The sequence below is a fragment of the Saccopteryx bilineata genome, chromosome 7, assembly GCF_036850765.1.
Source record: "Saccopteryx bilineata isolate mSacBil1 chromosome 7, mSacBil1_pri_phased_curated, whole genome shotgun sequence".
Lineage (NCBI taxonomy): Eukaryota > Metazoa > Chordata > Mammalia > Chiroptera > Emballonuridae > Saccopteryx > Saccopteryx bilineata.
In genome coordinates this window covers 14,614,212-14,636,245 of record NC_089496.1, presented here as the reverse complement: position 1 = coordinate 14,636,245, position 22,034 = coordinate 14,614,212, and the positions used below count along the sequence as shown (strand labels likewise).

The 22,034-nt window shown below is 39.1% G+C and overlaps 1 protein-coding gene across 1 annotated transcript in view; it reads left to right on the top strand.

Annotated features, from left to right (window-relative positions):
• RELN (reelin) overlaps window positions 1–22,034 on the top strand; it is a 673,979-nt gene that overhangs the window by 353,390 nt on the left and 298,555 nt on the right. The window contains exons 9-10 of the mRNA XM_066238313.1: window positions 13,262–13,358; window positions 16,154–16,394. Of these exons, the coding sequence (XP_066094410.1) occupies window positions 13,262–13,358; window positions 16,154–16,394 (338 nt within the window). The remainder of the gene's footprint in view (window positions 1–13,261; window positions 13,359–16,153; window positions 16,395–22,034) is intronic.

Sequence of the window (22,034 nt, the reverse complement as noted above, 5' to 3'; positions counted from 1 at the left end):
TATTGTTCTAGGAATTTATCCATTTCTTCTAGATTGTTGTATTTGGTGGCATATAATTTTTCATACTATTCTACAATAATTCTTTGTATATCTATGATGTCTGTGGTGATCTCTCCTCTTTCATTTTGGATTTTATTTATTTGAGTCCTGTGCCTTTTTTCCTTGGTGAGTCTTGCCAAGGTTTGTCAATTTTGTTGATCTTTTCAAAGAACCAGCTCCTTGTTTTATTGATTTTTTCTATAGTTTTTCTGTTCTCTATTTCATTTATTTCTGCTCTGATTTTTATTATCTCCTTTCTTCGGCTGGTTTTGGGTTGTCTTTGTTCTTCTTTTTCTAGTTCCTTAAGGTGTGAAGTTAAGTGGTTTACTTCGGCTCTCTCTTGTTTTTTTGTTCATATAGGCCTGAAGTGATATGAGCTTTCCTCTTATTACTGCTTTTGCTGCATCCCAGAGATTCTGATATGTCGTATTTTCATTTTCATTTGTCTGTATATATCTTTTGACCTCTGCGCTTATTTCTTCTTTGACCCATTCATTTTTTAGAAGTATGTTGTTTAGTTTCCACATTTTTGTGGGTTTTTCCCCCTCTTTTTTGCAGTTGAATTCTAGTTTCAAGGCTTTATGATCAGAAAATATGCTTGGTACAATTTCAATTTTTCTAAATTTGCTGATATTGTCTTTGTGGCCCAACATATGGTCAATTCTTGAGAATGTTCCATGTACACTAGAGAAAAATGTATACTCTGTCGCTTTGGGATGAAGTGTCCTGTAGATGTCTATCATATCCAGGTGTTCTAGTATTTCGTTTAAGGCCACTATGTCTTTGTTGATTCTCTGTTTGGATGACCGATCTAGAGCCGTCAGCGGTGTATTGAGGTCTCCAAGTATGATTGTATTTTTGTTAGTTTTTGTTTTAAGGTCAATAAGTAGCTGTCTTATATATTTTGGTGCTCCTTGGTTTGGTGCATATATATTAAGGATTGTTATGTCTTCTTGATTCAACTTCCCCTTAATCATTATGAAATGACCATTTTTGTCTCTGAGTACTTTTTCTGTCTTGTAGTCAGCATTATTAGATATGAGTATTGCTACGCCTGCTTTTTTTTGGGTGTTGTTTGCTTGGAGTATTGTTTTCCAGCCTTTCACTTTGAATTTGTTTTTATCCTTGTTGCTTAGATGTGTTTCTTGTAGGCAGCATATAGTTGGATTTTCTTTTTTAATCCATTCTGCTACTCTGTGTCTTTTTATTGGTAAGTTTAATCCATTTACATTTAGTGTAATTATTGACACTTGTGGGTTCCCTACTGCCATTTTATAAATTGCTTTCTGTTAGTTTTGTATCTAGTTTGATTCTTCTCTTTTGTTTTTCTATCATTTGTTTTTGTTTGTTTGTGTTCCATACTTCTTTCCTCTGTTGCTACCTTTTTTAAGTCAAGTGTTTTTGTGGTGGTTTTTTCAAGGGTGGTTACCATTAAGTAATGAAAAGGGTACCTACCATATTCATTGTAGTACCCTATCTTATAAGTATTTCTGCACTTCATCGTCCTTTGCTACTGTTAATCTCCATCCTCTCCCCCCTTTTTTTCCTTTGTTGTCACAGTTTAAGTTTGGTTTTATTGTGTTCTTGGTGGAGCTGTTACTTGTGGTGTTGTTTTCTTTTGTTCTTTGAATCTGGTTGGAAAACCCCCTTTAATATTTCCTGGAGTGGGGGCTTTCTGTTGATAAATTCTCTCATCTTTTCTGTATTTGTGAATGTTTTTATATCTCCTTCATACTTGAAGGATAGCTTTGATGGGTATAGTATTCTTGGCTGAAAGTTCCTCTCTTTCAGGGCTTTAAATATTGGGGTCCACTCTCTTCTAGCTTGTAGAGTTTCTGCTGAGAAATCTGATGATAATCTAATAGGCCTTCCTTTATATGTTGTACTCTTCTTTTCCCTGGCTGCCTTGAGAAATTTTTCTTTGTCATTGGTTTGTGTCATCTTTATTATGATGTGCCTTGGAGTGGGTTTGTTGGGGTTAAGAAATCTCGGTGTTCTGTTTGCTTCTTGAATTTGAGGCTTTAGTTCCTTCCACAGGCTTGGGAAGTTCTCGTCTATTATTTGTTTGAGTATATTCTCCATTCCATTTTCTTTCTCTTCTCCCTCTGATATACCTATTATTCTTATGTTATTCTTTCTGATGGAGTCAGACAATTCCTGTAGGGCTTTCTCGTTTTTTATTATTTTTGAGTCTCTTTCTTCTTCTCTCTGTTGTGCCTCAAGTTGTTTGTCTTCTATTTCACTAATCCTATCCTCAATCTGGGCTGTTTTGTTAGCTAAGCTTGTTACCTCGTTTTTCAGCTCGTGAATTGAGTTTTTCATTTCTGTTTGATTTGTTTTAATAGTTTCAATTTCCTTGGTAATATATTCTTTGTGTTCATTGAGTTGTTTTCTGATCTCCCTATATTGCCTTTCTGTGTTTTCTTGTATATCTCTGAGTATTTTTAAGATTTCTATTTTAAATTCTCTGTCATTTAGCTCCAAGGCTTCCAATATGTTAAGTCTTTTCTCCATAGATTTTTCCACATCTATTTGTGTTACCTCTCTTTCTTTTGTATCCATAATATTCGATTTCCTCTTTCTTATTGGCATCTGAGGGTGGTCTTGTTGATAGCACTAATTAGAATTAATAAAGAGTAAAAAGTAAAAAAAAAAAAAAAAGTTAAAACACCCCACAAAAAAAAAAAGTAATAATTTATTATTTCCCCCTTTTTTTCTTTCTTCTCTTTCCTTCCTCTCCCCTCCTCAGGGAAATATCATGCCTATAATGGAGGGCCTGATTTGGGGTGAAGAGTTCAAGGGGCAAAAAAAGGGAGTAGGGACCTACTAAATGCAAAAAAAAAAAAAAAAAGGAAGAAAATTTTGGACAAGCATAAGATGATTTGCTTGTAAGTGATGGTCAACTAAGAGATATAATGAGAGGGATAAGAGGGAACCAGAAAAAAGGACCAAAAAAAGAATAATAAAGAAGAAAAAAATAAAAATAATAAGTAAAAATCTGTTGTATTAAGTGGAGCGAAGACTAAATACAATGGAGACCTTGGGTTGGGAGGACCCAAAATGCCACAAAAATAAACAAACAAGAAAAAAACAAAAACAAAAGCAAAAAAGAAAAATAACGCCAAAAAAAGCCTTGAGTCCCAAATTAACTAATTTGTTCGTGATTGAGGATTAAATGGGAGGAAAGTAAAACGAGAAAAGAAAAAACGAATAGAAAGGAAAAAATAAGAAAAAGAGAAAAACAAAGGAAGAAATAAAAAAGGAAGAGAAAAAAACAAAATAAAGCAAATCAAAAAAAAAAACAAAAGAGGAGAGAGTGAGAGTTAAGTGTTTTGGAGTATAACCTTAAAGGAGGGTGAGGATGAAGAAGAGAAATAAAATGTAACAGTTATGGGTAGTGTAGTTCAAGAAAAGGGAAGCATAAGATGGGCAGAGAATAGAAGGACCGATGTGGAGGAAATAAAGGCAATAAGATAGAAGAAACAAACAACAACAACAAAAAAATTAGTGGATCAAGTTGTGAAGTCTGTGGATTTTTCTTGATTTTGAGAGGTTAACTTCTTCCTTTGTCTTTTCTCTCCCTCTTCCTGGTCGGTGACTCTGTACCCCAGGCTCTGCCCCTGTGTCACACTTAGGTAGGGATTTGCAGTTGATGGGATTCTATGGCAATGTCATATAATTGGCTTTAGTCTTGCTGGTAGTCAAGGCTTGTTGGCGTTTGCAGGGTCCAACGATGAGAGAGTTTGCTTTCCTGGATTCTCTCTCCTAGTCCCCCCTTCCTGAATTAGCAGCCTGGTGATCCAGCTATAAGGCTGCAACTGCTTCTGCCTGGGGAGTAAGAGGCTCAAAGAGCTGGGAAATCCCCACTCTATCCCCACTCAGTGCAAGGCTTTGGGAAAGGCTCTGGCAGTCAGGGCCTCCAGTGTAATCAGGCGGGGGTGGGAGTCAATTGTTGTCAAGGTGACTGTTCAGCGCCTAGCATTCAGTTGGACCTCTCAACCCAGGCTTTCCACACTTTGTAGCCTGTTTTGGCTGGGAAGAAGAGGCACTAGTCTCTGCTTGCGACTAGTGTAGTATAGATCTTATTATCTGCCAAGTCCCTCTTGTTAGCATTTATCCCTGAATATGGAGGCTCTATCAATCAGAAGTTGCCCCCGCCCCTTTAGCGAGAGGCACTAAAAAATATCACGCCTCTTGTCTTGGGTCGCTGAACTGAGAGAGATCTTATCAATTAGAACCGAGGGTGCGCAGATTTCATGGGTTAAGCTAATTTCAGTGATTGGGTCGCAGCTGTGCTCCCGAAGGTATTTTAGGCTGCCTGCGCGCGCCCCTCCCCCAACGCTTGATTGTTAGCTTGAATGGCTGGGTGAGGTGCCCCGCCCACGGAGAGAATCTCCCAAGTAGAAGACCACCCTGGTGCCTCTCCTGCTCGCCCTGCCGCTGGCGGCTGGATCGCACCAGGCGCAGGATAATGGGGCACCCTGGGTGTGCGGGCCAGTAAGGCGCTCTGGGCGTGTGGAATGCCCAGGGCACGCGCGCGAATGGGTTGCTCTGGGAACCGGTGGCTGGCGACTCTCACTCGCAGTGCGCGGGCCGCTGGGAACGTTAGCGGTGCTCGCTCTGCAACCGGACCAGGCGCGCGCCGGCGGCTGCTCGCCGCTCCCGAGTGTGGGCGGTGCTCGCTCTGCAACCGGACCAGGCGCGCGCCCCGGCTGCTCACGGCTCCTGAGTGTGGGCAGTGCTCGCTCTGCAACCGGACCCGGCGCGCGCCCGCGGCTGCTCGCCACAGGCGCACTCCCTCGTGGCTTGAATGAACGTCGCTGCGGTAGCTTCCTCCACACCCTCGTCTCTCAGATTCAAGTGATAACAGTCCTTTCGCTTTCAGTTTGTGTGGAACTCCGGAATGCTCCGAGGATAAATTTTTCTGTTTCTAGTTGATAAATTTGTTGTGATTTAGGGGATATCTGTCGGACGCGCTGCTCACTGTGCCATTTCCGTGACGTCACTCTCTTTCATGTTTTTTTAGACACTGTTTCACTTATTTCTGCTCTGAGCATTATTTCCTTTCTTCTACTCTCTTTGGGCTTTGTTTGTTGTTCTTTTCCTAGTTCAATTAAATGTTAAGTTCGGTTGTTTATTTGAGACTTCTTTTGTTTGTTTCTTGAGTTAGACTTTTAACACTATGAATTTTTCTCTTAGGACTGCTTTCACTCTGTCCCATAGACTTTGGGTTCTTGTGTCCTCATTGTCCTTTGTTTCAAGGTATCTTTTGATTTCTTCCTTGGTCTTATTGTTAATTCATTGTTTAGTAAGATGTTATTTAGCCTCTATATCTTTGTGTGTTTTTTAGTTTATTTCTTGTGATTTATTTCTAGTTTTATACCATTATGGTCAGAAAAAATGCTTGATTTGTTTTCATTTCTTAAATGTATTGAGTCTTGTTTTATGTCCTAACATGTGGTCTATCCTAGAAAACACTCCATGTGTACTTGCAAAGAATGTATATTCTTCTGCTTTGGAGTGAAATGCTCTGAAAATACCAATTAAATCCATCTGATCTAATGTGTTATTTAAAGCTGCTGTTTCCTTGTTGATTTATTCTGAAAGTGCTATCCATTGATATCAATGGGGTATTAAAATTCCGACTAGTATTGTATTACTGTCGGTCTCTCCCTTTATATTCATCAAGATTTGCTCTATATATGTAGTTGCTCCTATGTTGTATGCATAAATATTTACAAGGGTTATATCCTCTTGTTGGATTGGTCCCTTTAGCATTATGCAATGTCCTTTGTCTCTCGCTCTGGCCTTTGATTTGAAGTTTTGTCTGATATAAGTATTTCAACCACAGCTTTTTATTCATTTCTATTTGTATGAAATAATTTTTTCCATTCCTTTTTAGTTTGTATGTATCTTTCCTTCTGAAGTGGGTCTCCTATAAACAGGATATAGATAGGTCTTCTTATTTATTCTGCTACCCTATGTCTTTTGATTGGAGCATTTAAGCCACTTACTTTTAAAATGATCATTGATAGATATGTATGTATTGCTATTTTATTCTTTTTAACTATGTTCCTCTACTGCTGCTGCTGTTTTCCTCCTCCTCCTCCTCCTCCTCCTTCTTCTCTTCCTCCTCCTTCTCCTCTTCCTGCTGCTTCTTTCTTCCCCTCTTCCCTCTCCCTTCCCTCCTCCTCTTCCTCCTCTTCCTCTTCTCCCTCTTTATCTTTTCCTTTCTCCTCTTTCTCTTCTCCTTCTTCTTCTAGAAAACCCTTTAACATTTCTTGTAATACTGGTTTTGTGGTAATGAACGCCTTTAGCTTATTTTTGTCTAGAAAGCTCTTTATTTCTTCTTCAATTTTAAATTATTGCCTGACTCGGTAAGGTAGTCTTGGTTGTACATACTTGCTTTTCATCACTTTGAATATTTCATGCAATTCCTTCTGGCCTGAAATGTTTCTGTTGAGAAATCAGCTGACATTCTTATCCAAGCTCCCTTGTAGCTGTCTTTCCCTTGCTGCTTTTAAGATTCATTCTCTCTGTCATTAACCTTTGCAATTTTAATTATGATGTGTCTTGGTGTGGACCTCTTTGGGTTAATCTTCTTTAGGACTCTCTGAGCTTCTTGAACTTGTATGTCTATTTTTTCACCAGTTTAGGGAAGTTTTTAGTTATTAGTTCTTCAAGTAGGTCTCCATCCCTTACTCTCACTTTTCTGTTCTGGTGCCCCTAAAATGAATATGTTGTTAAACTCATGTTGTCCAAAATGTCCCTTAAACTATTTTCTTTTTTTTTAATTCTTTTTGTTTTTTGCTTCTCTGATTGGGTGTTTTCTGCGAACTTGTCTTCCAAATCACTGGTTCAGTTCTATGCTTCATCCAGCCTACAGTTTATTTCTTCCAGTGTATTCTTCATTTCAGATACTGCATTCTTCATTTCAAACTGGTTCTTTTTATAGTTTATGTGTCTTTTTTTGCTATCTCTTTGTGCATGCATGCTATCTCTTTGTTGATATTCTCACTAAGTTCCTTAAGCATCTTTATAAACATTTTTTGAATTTTATATCTAGTATATTTCATTTCATTTAGCTTCACTTCTGAAGATTTCTCCTGTTCTTTCACTTGGTGCATACTTTTTTGTCTCTTCATTTTGGCTGCCCCTTTGGGGTTTTATTATTATTGTTGTTGTTGTATTATTACTAGGTAGTAGCTCTGCCATGACTTCCAGTCTTGGTGGGGTGGCCTTATGTAGTAGGTGTCCATTGGGACCCAGTGGCAGTCTCCTTGATTATCTGATCTGAGTGTTCCAGGGATGTCCCATGTGTGGGTTATATTGACCCTCCTATTGTAATTGAGTCTTGATTGCTATTGACCTATTTGTGTGTGGGATCAGCCCTCAGGCTTGCTGACTATAAGGATCAACCAGTATCACAGTGTACAAGCTGCTGTGTAGGTGCTGACCACATGATGTAGAATTTGTCTCAGCAGGGTCTGCTACATGCCACAATATCCCTGTGTATATGCCACTTCTGAGGCTAAATGAATCCTGCTCTTATGTTACTCTTATGTCTTGTATTACATCAAGACACAGTCAGACACTACCTTTGACTGGACTGGCCCCGGGCAACCTGCTTGGAGCTACAAAATGATCCATCATTTGTGGGTGTGCCTTCTATGACTGTGTGTGCTTGTAAGGACCAAGCTATATCCCAAGGCCAGCTATTACCAGCACTAGGCCCAGGGGACCTAGTGACTTTCAACAGAAGTCCTAAGGTACCTCAAGACCCTCTTCCACCTGTCTCTATCTGCTGACTGCCTGCTAGGCTCAGTCACCAAAAGAACCTCTGGTGGTATGTGAGTTGCATGAGATAGGTTCTCAGTGAATCACCAGGTAGGGCTAGTGATGTTCACCAGATTGGTATAAGTTCAAACTTGGTGCCAGTGCTGGGTATGAGGCCATTCAACAGAACTCCCAGGGTATAACAAGTCTAGCTTCTACATGCTGGGTGCTTACACACTTTTGTGGTGGGGCAGCATCTCCGGTCATTATCAGGGTGAGGCCATAAGAATTCATCAGTTCAAAACTGACCAAGATTTGGCCATGTTAAGGGATGGCTCTGCATAGCTCTATCATGAAGGGAATAATGGCCCATGTCCTAGTGGGGTTGGGACCCCACTCTTCTCAGGTGGAACCCCTCCACAGCTGAGATATTTCTCTAGAACCTCAGCCACCACCTGTAGAAACAGAGCCAACCCCTTTTGCATCTCTGCCCTCTCTACCAGTCTCATTGTGGCTTCTTCTGAAATCCTTGGTCATGAGACTTCTCTTCAGCTAGTCTTTAGTTGGTTATTCAAGGTGATTGCTCCATATTTCAGCTGTAATTCCAGTTTGGTCCTGGGAGGATGTGAATGTAATATGCACCTACTCTGGTGACATCTTGGATTGCCTAATAATTGTAATTTTGACTTAGTAATTTTGAGGTGTCCATTAGAGATGGCAAGCAACAGTTGGATACACAACTATGAATCTCATGGGAGTATAGTCCTGGGTATTATATGTTATAGATGTTATTTAAAGCCTTGAACATGGGTAAGATCACCAAAGGAGGCAATGTAGATAAAAGAAAAGCACTAAAACAATTGGAGATCAAGAAGGTATAATAGAGCAACAAAGGGGACTGAGAAGCAGCAGCTAGTGACGTGGGAGAAAAATCAGGTAGAACAAACTAAAACAAGATAATATACAAGAGGGAGGGGTTGACTGTGACAGACCCTTCTGAGACATCAAGTAACCTGAGTTTAGGGAAGTGATCTGTTGATTTGACAATATGGAATCCCACGCAGCCTAACCAAGAGCAAATTCAGTTAAGTGTGTGAGAGTAGAAGCCTGTGTGAAGTGTGGAAAGAGATGGGGGGGGGGGTAAAGGCAATCACTGGGCCACCCTCTTGAGAATTTTTGCTATGAAGGGAAACAAAAATAGAATGGGAAGGAGACATAGGTAGGGGTATTACATCAAGAAAGTTTTTTATAAGATGGGGGATGCTTTGTATATTTCTCTGAAATTTGTATGATGATAGGAATAATCCAGGTAATTCATTGGAAAAAATTGATGATGCAGGAGACAGAAAGAGGAAGTCTGAAGGAGCAAGAAGAGGTGGAATCCAGGCCACATGAGGAGGCTCAATCAGTGGAGGGTTGTTTTGTTGCAGGACAGTTCTAGGGCATCATGGGTAGAAATCTGTCTTAGCAGAGGAGTAGTGATGACTTGTATCTATATTGCAATGCATATATGTTATAAACTGTGAGACAAACTATAAGACCATAAGAGGCCAAAAATGTTGTTGACAAAAATATCCATCACAACAATCCTTCTACTAGGTATCTACCCCCAAAACTCAAAAACATTGGTATGTAAAGACACATGCGTCCCCGGGTTCATCGCAGCATTGTTCACACTGGACAAGACATGGAAACACCAAAGTGTCCCTTGATAGAAGACTGAATAAAGAAGATGTGGTACATGTATACAATGGAATACTACCCAGCCATAAGAAATGATGACATAGTACCATTTATGACATGGCATGGACCTTGAGAACATTATACTGAGTGAAATAAGTAAATCAGAAAAGGCTAAGAACCATATGATTTTACACATAGATGGGATATAAAAATGAGACTTATGGACATAGATAAAAGTGAAGCAGTTAACAGGGGGAGTGGAATGTAGGGGTGGGTGGGAGGAAGGGTGTAAAGAGAGACAAACATATAGTGACAGAAAATAATTTGACTTTGGGTGATGGGTATGCAACATAATCAACAATTCAAATGCTATAGAAATATTTACCTTACCTGAAACCTATGTACTCTTATTGATCAATGTCACCCCTTTAAATGTAATTTTTTAGGTAAAATAAAATATAAATAAATAAATATTAACATATTTATCATGATATACTATGAGATTGAGTAAATAACCAATAATAATGTAAATAACAGTTACTATAAGTAACTATAGGTTTATCTTTGTCATTTATCAATTTATTTGTCAATTTAAAATCAAGACGATAACCAGGATCCACTGGGAACAGCACTGATGAGGTATCCTTAGCATAAAATAGTATGTCCTCCCCCAAACTGTGGATATTTCAGTACTCTTTGTATGTATAACTCTACATGTGAGAGCCAGATTATTTTAGTACTGTTTGTATGTATAACTCTACATGTGAGAGCCAGATTTTGTATATTGTTACATTGGGGTCCTCAGTAAATCCTAGAATTTCACTACTTTTGTCTATGAATTCCAAGCTTTAGGAACCTTTGTCACTTTGCAGATTACTTGTATTCTTGCTGTGCGTAAATGAACATCTATGGACTTCCCCTCCTTCTCCTGTCAGAACCAGAAAAGTGTTTGAATTTTTAAACCAGTTTATGTCCCTCAGTGACTCTCAGACCATGCTTTGTATACCCATGATTTTGAATTATCTTTCCTTCTTCAGCAATTCTTGAAATCTTTGCAAAATTGCTATCTTAGAGTGCAGAATTACACTGGCAGTGACATAGAGGAGAGAAAATGGATCTGCAAAAATGGGGGTATTTTGCATTTTACATCTGGGTTTGTCTTTCCTTTCTGGTTTTAAATATCAGCTTTAGCAATTAAAGATCCTTGACTTAAGAGGAGAAAGAGTTACCTGTTGCAGGTGGCACCTGGGTATTGTCTCCTCACAGCGTAAGAGGTGCTTTGAGGGACGTGGGAGCTCTACACCACAGCATCTGAGAGTGGGGTGTTGGAGTGGCATCAGTCACCGGGTTTATAGACATCCCTTCATTCCAGCCTGAGCCAAGTAACCGTGGTCAATCTGGGCAAAGGCAGTCTTATTCTGCCGACCGAAGTTTGTGCGACGGTGTGGTTGCAATTCAGAAGTGTTTATATGAAGAAAATCTCACCCAGTATATGTAGAGCTGCTGCACTTAGAGTAGGCATGGGAATCAGTTATTGGACTGGCAACATTTGGAATGGTAGTTTGGTGAGGCAGCCTCAGAGTAGGCAGATATCCAAAGCTGACTGTTTCTCTTAGTGTGTGTGTGTGGGGGGTGCTTCCAGCAGGGACCTCCCACTTCAGTTCTCTAGACGTGGGCAGTGCCTCTCCTCTGATTGACCACTTGTGCCCTGTTCTCCAGCCCTGGTCTTCCAGCTGCCCATCTCTCTGCTGGAGTCCCTTTGCCCTATTGACCATCTTTTCACAAGCGAACCCTTTAAGAAACCCTGGGCTAGTTCTGTTTTCCAAGGTACACATCTGATGTCTAGGAATTATGCACCTTTGTCCCACTGGGGGTGGAAGTGCAGCTTTTTCCTGAGGGATAAAGCTTTATCATGAGGAATTGTTGGATCAGTTATAAGCAGGGAGGTAACGTGATTCAGGTCACTTGTAAGAAGAGTACTGGCACAGTGTTGCTGAGTAAAAGACACATGAGGTTGGAGACAAGGCAGTCCAGCTAATCACTATTACAAAGTTCTGGCAAGACCTAATGAAGGTCATTGACAATGCTGAGGAAGAAATAGACACAAAAGTTCTTTACAGAAGATTTAATGACTGAGCGGCTAAGGAAAGCAGGACACTAGCCAGGTACCCTTTTGTTTTGTGGGTTCATAATCAACCTCACAACATTGAGATGGTAGCATAAGAAAATAGACAGGAGAGCTCATGTTTGTTATCAAGGTCATCTTTTCACAATTTTTATTCTGATGTTTATCAGCTTTATTTCTCTCCTCAATTTGTGAACAATTTACAAGGAGTTGAATTCTGTAAGGAACACTTTCGGTTATCTTGCTGTGGATAAAAATGAAAATTCTTTTCTTTTTCAGGAATGCACCTTATCCCTTGGCTTTTAAATATCATGCTGTATACAGCAGAAAGGAAGTACCCAAATACCATTTCAATTCTTCAGGCTAATTTGAATTTTCTTTTGAAATAAGCAGATTGTCTTCCAGACCTCATTCTTGTTTGTGTTGAAGTTTGTCCCACATAATCCTGGCAGTTTCCGTTTCTGGCCACACAGTTTGATATTCATTTTAAGCAGCTGCTTATGAAAGGTTAGAATTTAGCAGTGATGAACCTGGCAGACGGCGGGTTTCTGCTTGAGCTCAGGGTTGCTGGGTAGCTTTGCTTTGAATCCCCTCCTTTCATGCTTTTCACCTATGTTTCGGCTGCAAGAATAAATCTAGGAAAACTGCTGTTTGGCCTTTCAGCACATTGCCAGCTTTGGTGATTGCAGACTAACTGGTGTTGTACTAAACACTACTGAAATAAAATAAATGAGTCTAATTAAAGCTTGGAACTCTTGAGTGCTACAAATGTGAAAACTCACATTTGCTGAAACCAAGGCCCCTCTAGCAGATGGGTGAAGGTTAGACATAAATTGCACCATTTCTTCTTCTTTCGGTTCATTTGTTTTTAATACATTGTTAAAAATTCTGCCATTTAGTTATAATAAAATTCTGGCATATGTTTCATGACTGTTTTGGGTATCTGAAGATCTTTGAAATTACGGTCATACTGTATTTTGTTATATGAATTCATTGAACATGTAGAAACAAATTTTGGTCAGAGTTTTAAAACTATATTTGGTGTTAATATTTCCAATATTGAAAATCATGATGGGAAATAATCAGGAAATACAGTGGGTCATAATGACCCTCTTAAATCTTTAATGTTGGGTTACTATAGAATAACACGAATTATATCTTGTATAGTTCTCATTCATTTAGTACTTTTCAATATTTTAGTTTCTCACATACTGTCTTATAAATAACACACACAGAAGGTGGAATTTTTATCCTCATTTAATTTAACGATATACACCATTTAAAGCAATCACTTAATGATATTAACTTGCAAGAACTGTGATGCATTATCAATCATGCTATAATATTTAGAATATGTGGGCACAGAACTTAGGTACTTATTTTATAATTTAATTTAGAAATTCATGTATCTCTAAATAAAGGTGCAGTTTATCTTTTTTGCCTTTTACCTGGTTTCTCAAATTATTTATCAAATAATATTTATCAGAACAGTTTGCAAGAAATTTTAGCATAGTTAGAAGAATGAGGAAACAATCAGATAAATATCTAAATAGTTAGAAAATGATCTGAAATAAGTGTCAGGAAGGGTAATGTGTAATTACACTGTTTTTTAACTTTGAAACCTATTGCTATTTACAGGCTCAGGTTCATGTCGCTTTAGTTATTCAGACCCCGATATCATCGTGTCATATGCCAGGAATAACTCTGCGGACTGGATTCAGCTTGAGACAATTAGGTTTGTTATCATTTAAGGTATTTTCATAAATCTTATATAAGTGAATTTCTCCTTCCCTATTTGTCTTAACTCAAACACTGACTTTATTCTTCATGGTTAAAAGTACTCTGGTTGTTAATTATGTTGATTTGCATGGATGCACATGTCATTGATTGGCCCTGTTTGAAGAAGTATTGTTAAAAGTGTCCTTTTCCATTTGGAAAATCCCACTGTCAGCAGTAGCTTTAACAAATTTTTATTTTATTTGTTTATTTATTTATTTGTTTGTTTGTTTATGGTACAAGCACATTTGGAAAGATAACTTTTATGATGGAATCTTTCACAGAATTACGTCACCTGTCTGTCTAGATGGCTTGACTGTGGCTTGGTTTACAGGCCTCAGAATATATCAGATGACCACCTAAATTTCTTCTAGTCTGTGATAATAGCAAGTTGCTAGCCACCGTACCTTTTGTATCTAATCTCTAGTTCTGTCATTTTTCTTCTGACTTCCCTAAGGCCAGTTCTGAAATTCTATTATTGAAATTATGATGCAACTTCTAATCATTTATTATATTTTCTGTATTTAAAAGAAAAACAAAGGATACTTGAAGAAGAAGCTATTCAAGTTGAAAAGATTTGGTTAAATTAGCTAGAATCAAATTATGTTTACTACTTCTGCATAAATTAAATCATAAAACAGAATTCATAATGGATGTTTAATGTCAAGTATAGTAAGATAGTAGAAGGAAAAGAATACCTTGAACTTTTTTAAGTAGTTATTCTGATTGGTTTTATTCTTAAATAGTGTAACACAATAGAGCACTTTCTGTCGGTTTTATAGTTTTCTTTTTTCACATGCTTACCATAATTTCATGTTGAAAACATTGCAATTTATTTGGGGAGGAAATAAATATTAGGTTCTTAGTATTTAATACTAAACCAGTCTATCCAAAGTTTCTAATTGTATTTCAAATTTTAAAAATATTTTACAAATCTAAGTTCTAATTTAACCAAAAACTGAGACAAGTGATTCTAATTTGTGGATTTTAATGAACTGTCTTCCTCAGCAGCAAGATAACAGATAATTTATAGATACCTGGCATAGCCAGCTTCTGACATATGCTGTGCCAATTTTATAACAGAGCGTTGTGCTATTCTTTCTAGTAGTTATTATGAAAATGCATCCATGTTAAATACTTATATAAATAGCTTTAAGCAGGGAAGCATAAATATTGGAAATTTTACCCATACCTCTATTTTTTTCCTGTCTAAAAGTTGTATATCATAATTTAGGTAAGTTATAATAGCTATTTTCTGCTGAAAAACATCTGCATACTTTAATATGATAAACAGTGAACACACACACATATATATTTAATTACAACATATAAAGATCACATTCAGCTAACTCCATTTGGGTTTTTTACTGAGTGAGATTTACAACTTGAGGTCATGCACTTATTAAAACTAAAATGTTATTTTCATCATTTGAAATTCTTTTTGAAGTCAAAGACATGGTCATTATGAAATATTTTTAAAGAAAGGAGGATTAATTACCCCCAAAGGTAAGGTGCACCATCTATAACCTGTACTGACAATTCTGTAGATATATATGTGTTGCATTGGTGAATGAAAAATATGTCTTTTCTGTAGGCCTTTCAAAAATGATTTATAGTAAGCCCAGAGTAGTACTAATTTTCATTTAGTACCACTTTTAATGTTAGCTAAAGCAATAATATTTATTATAGCAGGTTTCTACATTGGTAGAATAAAATATTTAATAAAAATATCTTATTATATAGCAGAAGGGACTAGAATTCTAACACATGTAATATAAAAATAATGTTATATTATGTCAAGTTTTTAAGAGTGATCTGCATGAAATTGTAAAGAATTATAGAGCGTTAATTCTCATGGCAAATTTCACATTTTGTAAGACAAAACAAAAAGGTCTCAAGTTAGTAGAAATAAAATAACTATTATGTAAAGACTGATTATGAAACATAATATATGGTTGTCTCTAATAGATGCAAAATCTCAAAGTAAGAATCAAATATTTAAAGTAATAATTTTATAGTTTTTCTTCTTAGTATTACTTAAAATAAACTGCTGGATACACTGTGATTTTGTGCAGGTGCTCTGGAAGTATGCTATTTTCTCTTCATTTGTCCCTTTACTAGCTGAGTGCCTGCTTTGTGTTAAAAGTAAACTCCTTGAACACATTTAATATTTAAACTGTCATCACTTAATATGAACATCTTAACATCATGTACTAAAAGATTTAAGGGCTATAGAATTGTATTTAATCTATAATGGATATGGTACTTTTTTTTTTTAGCAAGAGTGACAGGCATACAAGCAGGAAGGGAGAGAGATGAGAAGCATCAACTTGTATTGTAGTTGCAGCACTTTAGTTGTTCATTGATTGCTTCTCATATGTGCCTTGACAGAAAGGCTCTAGCCAAACCAGTGACCCCTTGCTCAAGCCAGCAGCCTGGGGCTCAAATCAGCGACCTTTGGGTTCAAGCCAACGATCATGGGGTCATGTCGATGTTCCCCTGCTCATGCTGGCAACACCCCGCTCAAGCTGTTGAGCCTTCATTCAAGTGCATGAGCTTTTGCTAAAGCCACTGACCTTGGGGTTTCAAACCTGGGACTTCAGGGTTCCAGGTTGACACTCTGTCCACTGCACCACCACCAGTCAGGCGAAGATATGATATTTTAAAGATGATGAAACTATAATCTTAATCAAGAACCGAAATTGATCTAAAATTCTTTAATGTGGCACTAATTCCCATCTCACCATGTTCCAGAGCCCCTTCCAATGTCAGCACAATCATTCACATCCTCTACCTTCCTGAGGGCGCCAAAGGGGAGACCGTGCAGTTCCAGTGGAAACAGGAAAGCCTGCGTGTAGATGATGTGTATGAAGCCTGCTGGGCCTTGGATAACGTCCTGGTCATCAACTCAGCTCACAGACAAGTCATTCTAGAAGACAGTCTTGATCCAGTAGACACGGGCAACTGGCTTTTCTTCCCGGGAGCTACAGTTAAGGTTTGATCTCTCTTTTGTTTCTTCTCCTTTTTTCTAAAACCTAAATCAATTTGTACAAAGATAACTATTCTTACCAGACCTACCAGTAAAGGAATTGGCAATGTTCTTTTCATGTTACCTTCTCTTTTAAGAATAGCAAATCATTGTTACAAAACCGTTTGCTCCTCCATTTAACAAGTATTTTTGAGGACCCACTGTGCTGTGTACTGGACTCAACCTAGAAAAAATAACCACAAAAAGGCAGATATGTTTCTTCCCTTCACATATGTGGCTGAACTTAGTGTCATGGTTAGACATGTCAATGTGCAAATAAAAAATAGTGTAATTGTTATGATTTCCTGGAAAAGTGTAGTGGAATTAAAACATACAGCACCAAGTCATGACTTGAAGGATTATGAAGGCTGTGCAGGAGAACTGGAATCTAAGCAGAGATTGAAGAGTGGTTTGGAGTTGGCCAGGTGAGAGGAATCGTGTCTCTAGAATCAGATATAACTTATATAAAGGCTGGACAGTGAGAGAACTAAGCAGAGGTCTCAGGTTATATTCAAAATAGTTGTCTAACAGATTTTTGAATTGAGACTTGTTATTGTTAAGTCTGGAGACCAGGCCAGTGACAAAACAGTGATGTTCTTGAAAGCTGCTGCAGAGTTTGAACTTCATCTGGGAGGTAATAGAGAACCACAGAGTGCCCCAAATTAGAGTCACATAATCAGATTTGATTTTTAAATATCCCTTTGGGAATAGAGGATGGAATGGAGGGGAGAGAGGGCATGCTGGGACACCAAATTGGAGGTTGATAACTGTAGTCCAGGGGAGACTGTATTGGCCATAATTCGTGAACAGGATGGGAAAATGTGGACAGATTTCAGAGATTTTTAGTAGAGGAATGGAGGAGATTGGAGACTTATTGAGAAGCAGAAGGAATAGCAGGTGTCAAGGACACAGTTTGGGCATCTGGAGGGATAGCAGTGCCAATCATTGAAAAAGAAAACAGAGGAGGAGAAGCAGGTTTGCAGTGGTTATGAATTTTCTTTGGACATGTTGATCACTTTTAACTTACGTATATTTGACATATTACATTACATTAGTTTCAGACGTATATCCTAATAATTCATTACTTGTATAAGTTTCCAAAATGATGACATCATAACTAAATCAAAGAGTAAGTCTCGCCTGACCAGGTAGATGGCACAGCAGGTAGAGCATTGGACTGGCATGCAGAGGACCCCGGTTTGAAACTTCAAGGTCGCTGGCTTGAGCGTGGGCTCACCAGCTTGAGCGCAGGGTCACTGGATTGAGGATGGGATCATAGACATGATCCCATGGTTACTGGCTTGATCCCAAAGGTCGCTGGCTTGAGCCAAAGGTCACTGGGTTGAGCAAGGGGTCACTCACTCTGCTGTAGCCCCCAGTCAAGGCATATACGAGAAAGCAATCAGTGAACAACTAAGGTGCCGCGACGAAGAATTGATGCTTCTCATCTCTCTCCCTTCCTGTCTGTGTCCCTACCTGTACCTCTCTCTGTCACTTTCTCTGTCTTTGTCACACACAAAAAAGAATAAGTCTAAAATGAAATGAGAAAATATGCTTAATTACCAAATAGAGCTTATTCCATGAAAAGTATACAAGCACAGACAAGGTACTCTTTGTTTAAGTAATGAGCTACTTTTTTTCCCAATATTAATTTTATTAGTTTCAGGTGAGCAGCATAGCGGTTAGACAATCATGTACTTTGCAATTTAAATACCTACCTAGCACCATACAGAGTTACTACAAAATTTTTGACTATATTCCCTATGCTGTACTTTACATCCCTGAGACTACATTGCAGGGGTCCCCAAACTTTTTACACAGGGGGCCAGTTCACTGTCCCTCAGACCATTGGAGGGCCGCCACATACAGTGCTCCTCTCACTGACCACCAATGAAAGAGGTGCCCCTTCCGGAAGTGCGGCGGGGGCCGGATAAATGGCCTCAGGGGGCCGCATGCGGGCCCGCAGGCTGTAGTTTGGGGGCGCCAGCTATATTGTAACTACCATTTGTATTTCTTAATCCCTTCACCTTTCTCACCCAACCACCTATCCTCTCTCCCCTCGGAAACCATCAGTCTATTATTTTAGTCATGCGGTTCTAAACTGAACTCTCCCCTCGCATCCTCGAATTAATTGCCCAGTGTCAGTGCTGGTACCCTCTCTAGCATGCTCAATTTCTGTCTGTCCAGTAAGAAGAGCTGCTTTGTATTGAGCACTAGGCATTTACTATTTAAGGTGTGCGTGCAGACACACATACACACATACACACACATGTAATCCTTATAAACCCATGAGGAACGTGCTATATTAACTCCATTTTACAGATGTTGAAAGTAGACATAAAGATGTTGAGTCACTTGTCCACCAGTGGCAGAGCCAGGACTCCAATACAGAAATCTGACTTGATCTCAGTCACCATATGACTTTGCAGTTACAAGTAATAAATATAAACTGATGTGCTTCTGTTTTTCCCATTTCTTCCCAACATCCATTTGTTAAATTATCTGCTTATTTTCTTCCCCACCGTTTTCTGGCTATGGGTGCAAGATTCTTGTTTTTCTCCTATTTCTTGAGCTTGCTTCAGCTTTATTCCATTAATACTGTATGTTCCTTCCTCCAATAACTGATTTTTATACATTAGATTATTGTAAGTTCAGACCAAACTCTGATCTCTTCCTTTTTTTCAACAGCTGATTTTGTTTTAACAATCCTAGTTACTGGTCCAGCTTGAGGACTGACTTCTAACCTAAAGTGAACCTGAGGAGATAGGACTGTTGAAATATTTCTTTTATGGAGGCAAGAGGCATTTTCAGGAACCTACATGGGAGGTGAAACAGTGAGGATGGTGGGACACTAAAGATCAAGAAATCCGCAGTCTGATGGTAGCAGATTGCCTCAGACAAGGATGTTAAAAGCCAGGGGCCATACAGCCTGACCTGTGGTGGCACAGTGGATAAAGTGTCAACCTGGAATACTGAGGTCACTGGTTCAAAACCCTGAGCTTGCCCACTCAAGGCACATATGAGAAGCAACTACTATGAGTTGATGCTTCCTGTTCCTCCCCTTCCTTCTCTCTCTCTCTCTTTCTCTCTCTTTCTCTCCCTCCTCTCTCTAAAAACCAATAAATAAATTTTTAAAAAACAAAAAAAGCCAGAGACTGTACAAAGGGATGCCACTGACAAAAACTCTAGCATTATTTCTTAATAAGCATTATATCATACTCCCTCTATACTCAAGACCTTTGATGGCTTCCTGTGTAGACATAGAAGATACAAGCCAATCTCCCTGGCATGTAATTCAAGACCCTTTCCAGCTTAGGCCAATGTAACTTTTCATCCTCATCTGCCCCAGCCTCACAAACGCAGACCAGAACTCACACCACACCGCCACCTTCCAAACATGCTTCTTACCTTTCTTGTTTCTCTGCCTGGTAATCCCATGGCATCCTTAATGAAGGACCCAGTTCAAATGTCTGTTCATGAAAATTTTTGTATAGTTAATGTCTTCCTCCTCTCTGTACTGGTATAAACCATTAGATTGAAGAAACAGACTTAGGGGTGATGCCTGGCTGAAGAGAACAGGCCTATTCATTTTTCCAAAGTAACCATTCAAATACATCTTCTACCTTCTTTGCATGAAAACTAGGGCAGGTCCCAAGATAGCTGATAGACCAAAAATCTCATCCAGTCACTTTAGTCTTCTAAACCAGTGGTCCCAACCTTTTTTGGGCCACAGACCGGTTTAATGTCAGAAAATATTTTCATGGACCAGCATTTAGGGTGGGACAGATAAATGTATCACGTGACCGAAACAAGCGTCAATAGTGAGTCTTAGACAGATGTAACAGAGGGAATATGGTCATTTTTAAAAAATAAAACATAATTCAGACTTAAATATAAATAAAACAGAAATAATGTAAGTTATTTATTCTTTCTCTGCGGACCGGTACCAAATGGCCCATGGACCGTTACCGGTCCATGGCCTGGGGGTTGGGGACCACAGTTCTCAACAGTCCCAGTGTAATAACAAATGTGCCCAGTCCACTGCAGTACCCAACCTCAGGTTTCATCCACAGTTTCTCCCGTCAACCAGCCTAGGGCTGCTGCAGTGGGAGTGGACGCAGTGGTCATCCCCTTGTCTTTCCTCTCTGCCCACCCTGAGCTTCGGCCTCTGGACCCTCCAGGGCTGGTCTGAGGGAAGGAGAAGAGACAAGATGTTGTAAGCCAAAATTATTGATCCGTCATTCTGGCAAGTGATCAAAGCTGGCTCTCTCTTGAGTCTACAAAAGGCTCTTTGGAGATCTGCCCACCCCCACTGAAGCTGGAGAGGTAGTCCACCTGCATCTCTTGTGTCTACTTGTACTCTTAGCCACTGGGACCTCTGGCTAATGACTGCCACCTCTTTCTGCTGGGGGCTCCTTCAGGAAGTGGTTCAGAGGCAAGATATTAGACAAACTAGGTTGTCTCTTGCGTGCACAGGCCAAGCCTAGTCTGTGGTAAACCATCACCTTTGATCCATCATTGGGAGGAGAGTAGTTGCTTCTGAATACAGCCTTCTTTGCCAGCCACCTGCCAGGAAGCTTCTGGCACTAGTCCAAGCCCAGGCAGCATGCTCTCGGATGGTATCTTTGAAGTCCTGTACACCAGGCTTGAGGGGAGGAGTAGGTACCTTCCTCCCATGACATGGGCGTGGATGGGACTCACAGCTCACCAACAACCCTCTTGAAGGAACTGCCTCTCTGTGATCCCGCTTCCTACTCACATCATCTGCAAGCTTGCATACCACCTTTAGTGTGATAACCAAGCCCTTTTACCAGCTCTTTTGCCAAGTCCTTATATTGGGGCCATCACTGCACTTTGGAATGTGGAGGCGTTGCCATCTAATTTCTTGGATCCTCAACCAAATCTGATGCCAAATTAGTTCCATTTCAACATTATGTCACACTGGAAATAGACGTCTATGAGAGCATTTACAACAGTGATTTATTTTTATTCGTGTTTCTCTCCTCCTGGTTAGCTTCTGAAGCTCAGGGGACTTTTCAGACCACTTTTGAGTCCCCTGTGTGTGGCAAAGCTAGATGTTAATTGACTTGGATGAAAAGCTGGAAAAAATAGCAAGAAGATCTAGTGTATGGGGAAAGAAAATGAGTTTCACATTCAGTGATGACTTGCAGACAGTCGAAAATATTGTGAATGGGGCTAGATATAGCACAAGTATTAAAAAAATTGGTTTAACTGTATGGGTTCATACTGTGGCTTCCTCATTTACTGGCCATGTTGTCTTGGGCAAAATATTTAACCTCTCAGTTCCTTAGTGTTCTGAACTGGAGCAGGATTAATTATAGTATGCATCTCATAGCATGATAGTTAAAATAGAAATACATGTAAAGCCCTTAGGATAGTGCCTGGCATATAGAAAGGACTTAATAAATACATACTCTCTTCGTAGACAATTTTAAGAACAAGCAAGTTCCACAAGGAAGTGAATACAGAGGAAAATGAATAAGGAGGCAAAGGATTGAGCTGACAGCTCCAATTATGAAAGAAGGAAAGGGAATAGAATAGAAAAAATGTAGACCACGAATTATGTCATCTTTATATGTCATTAAA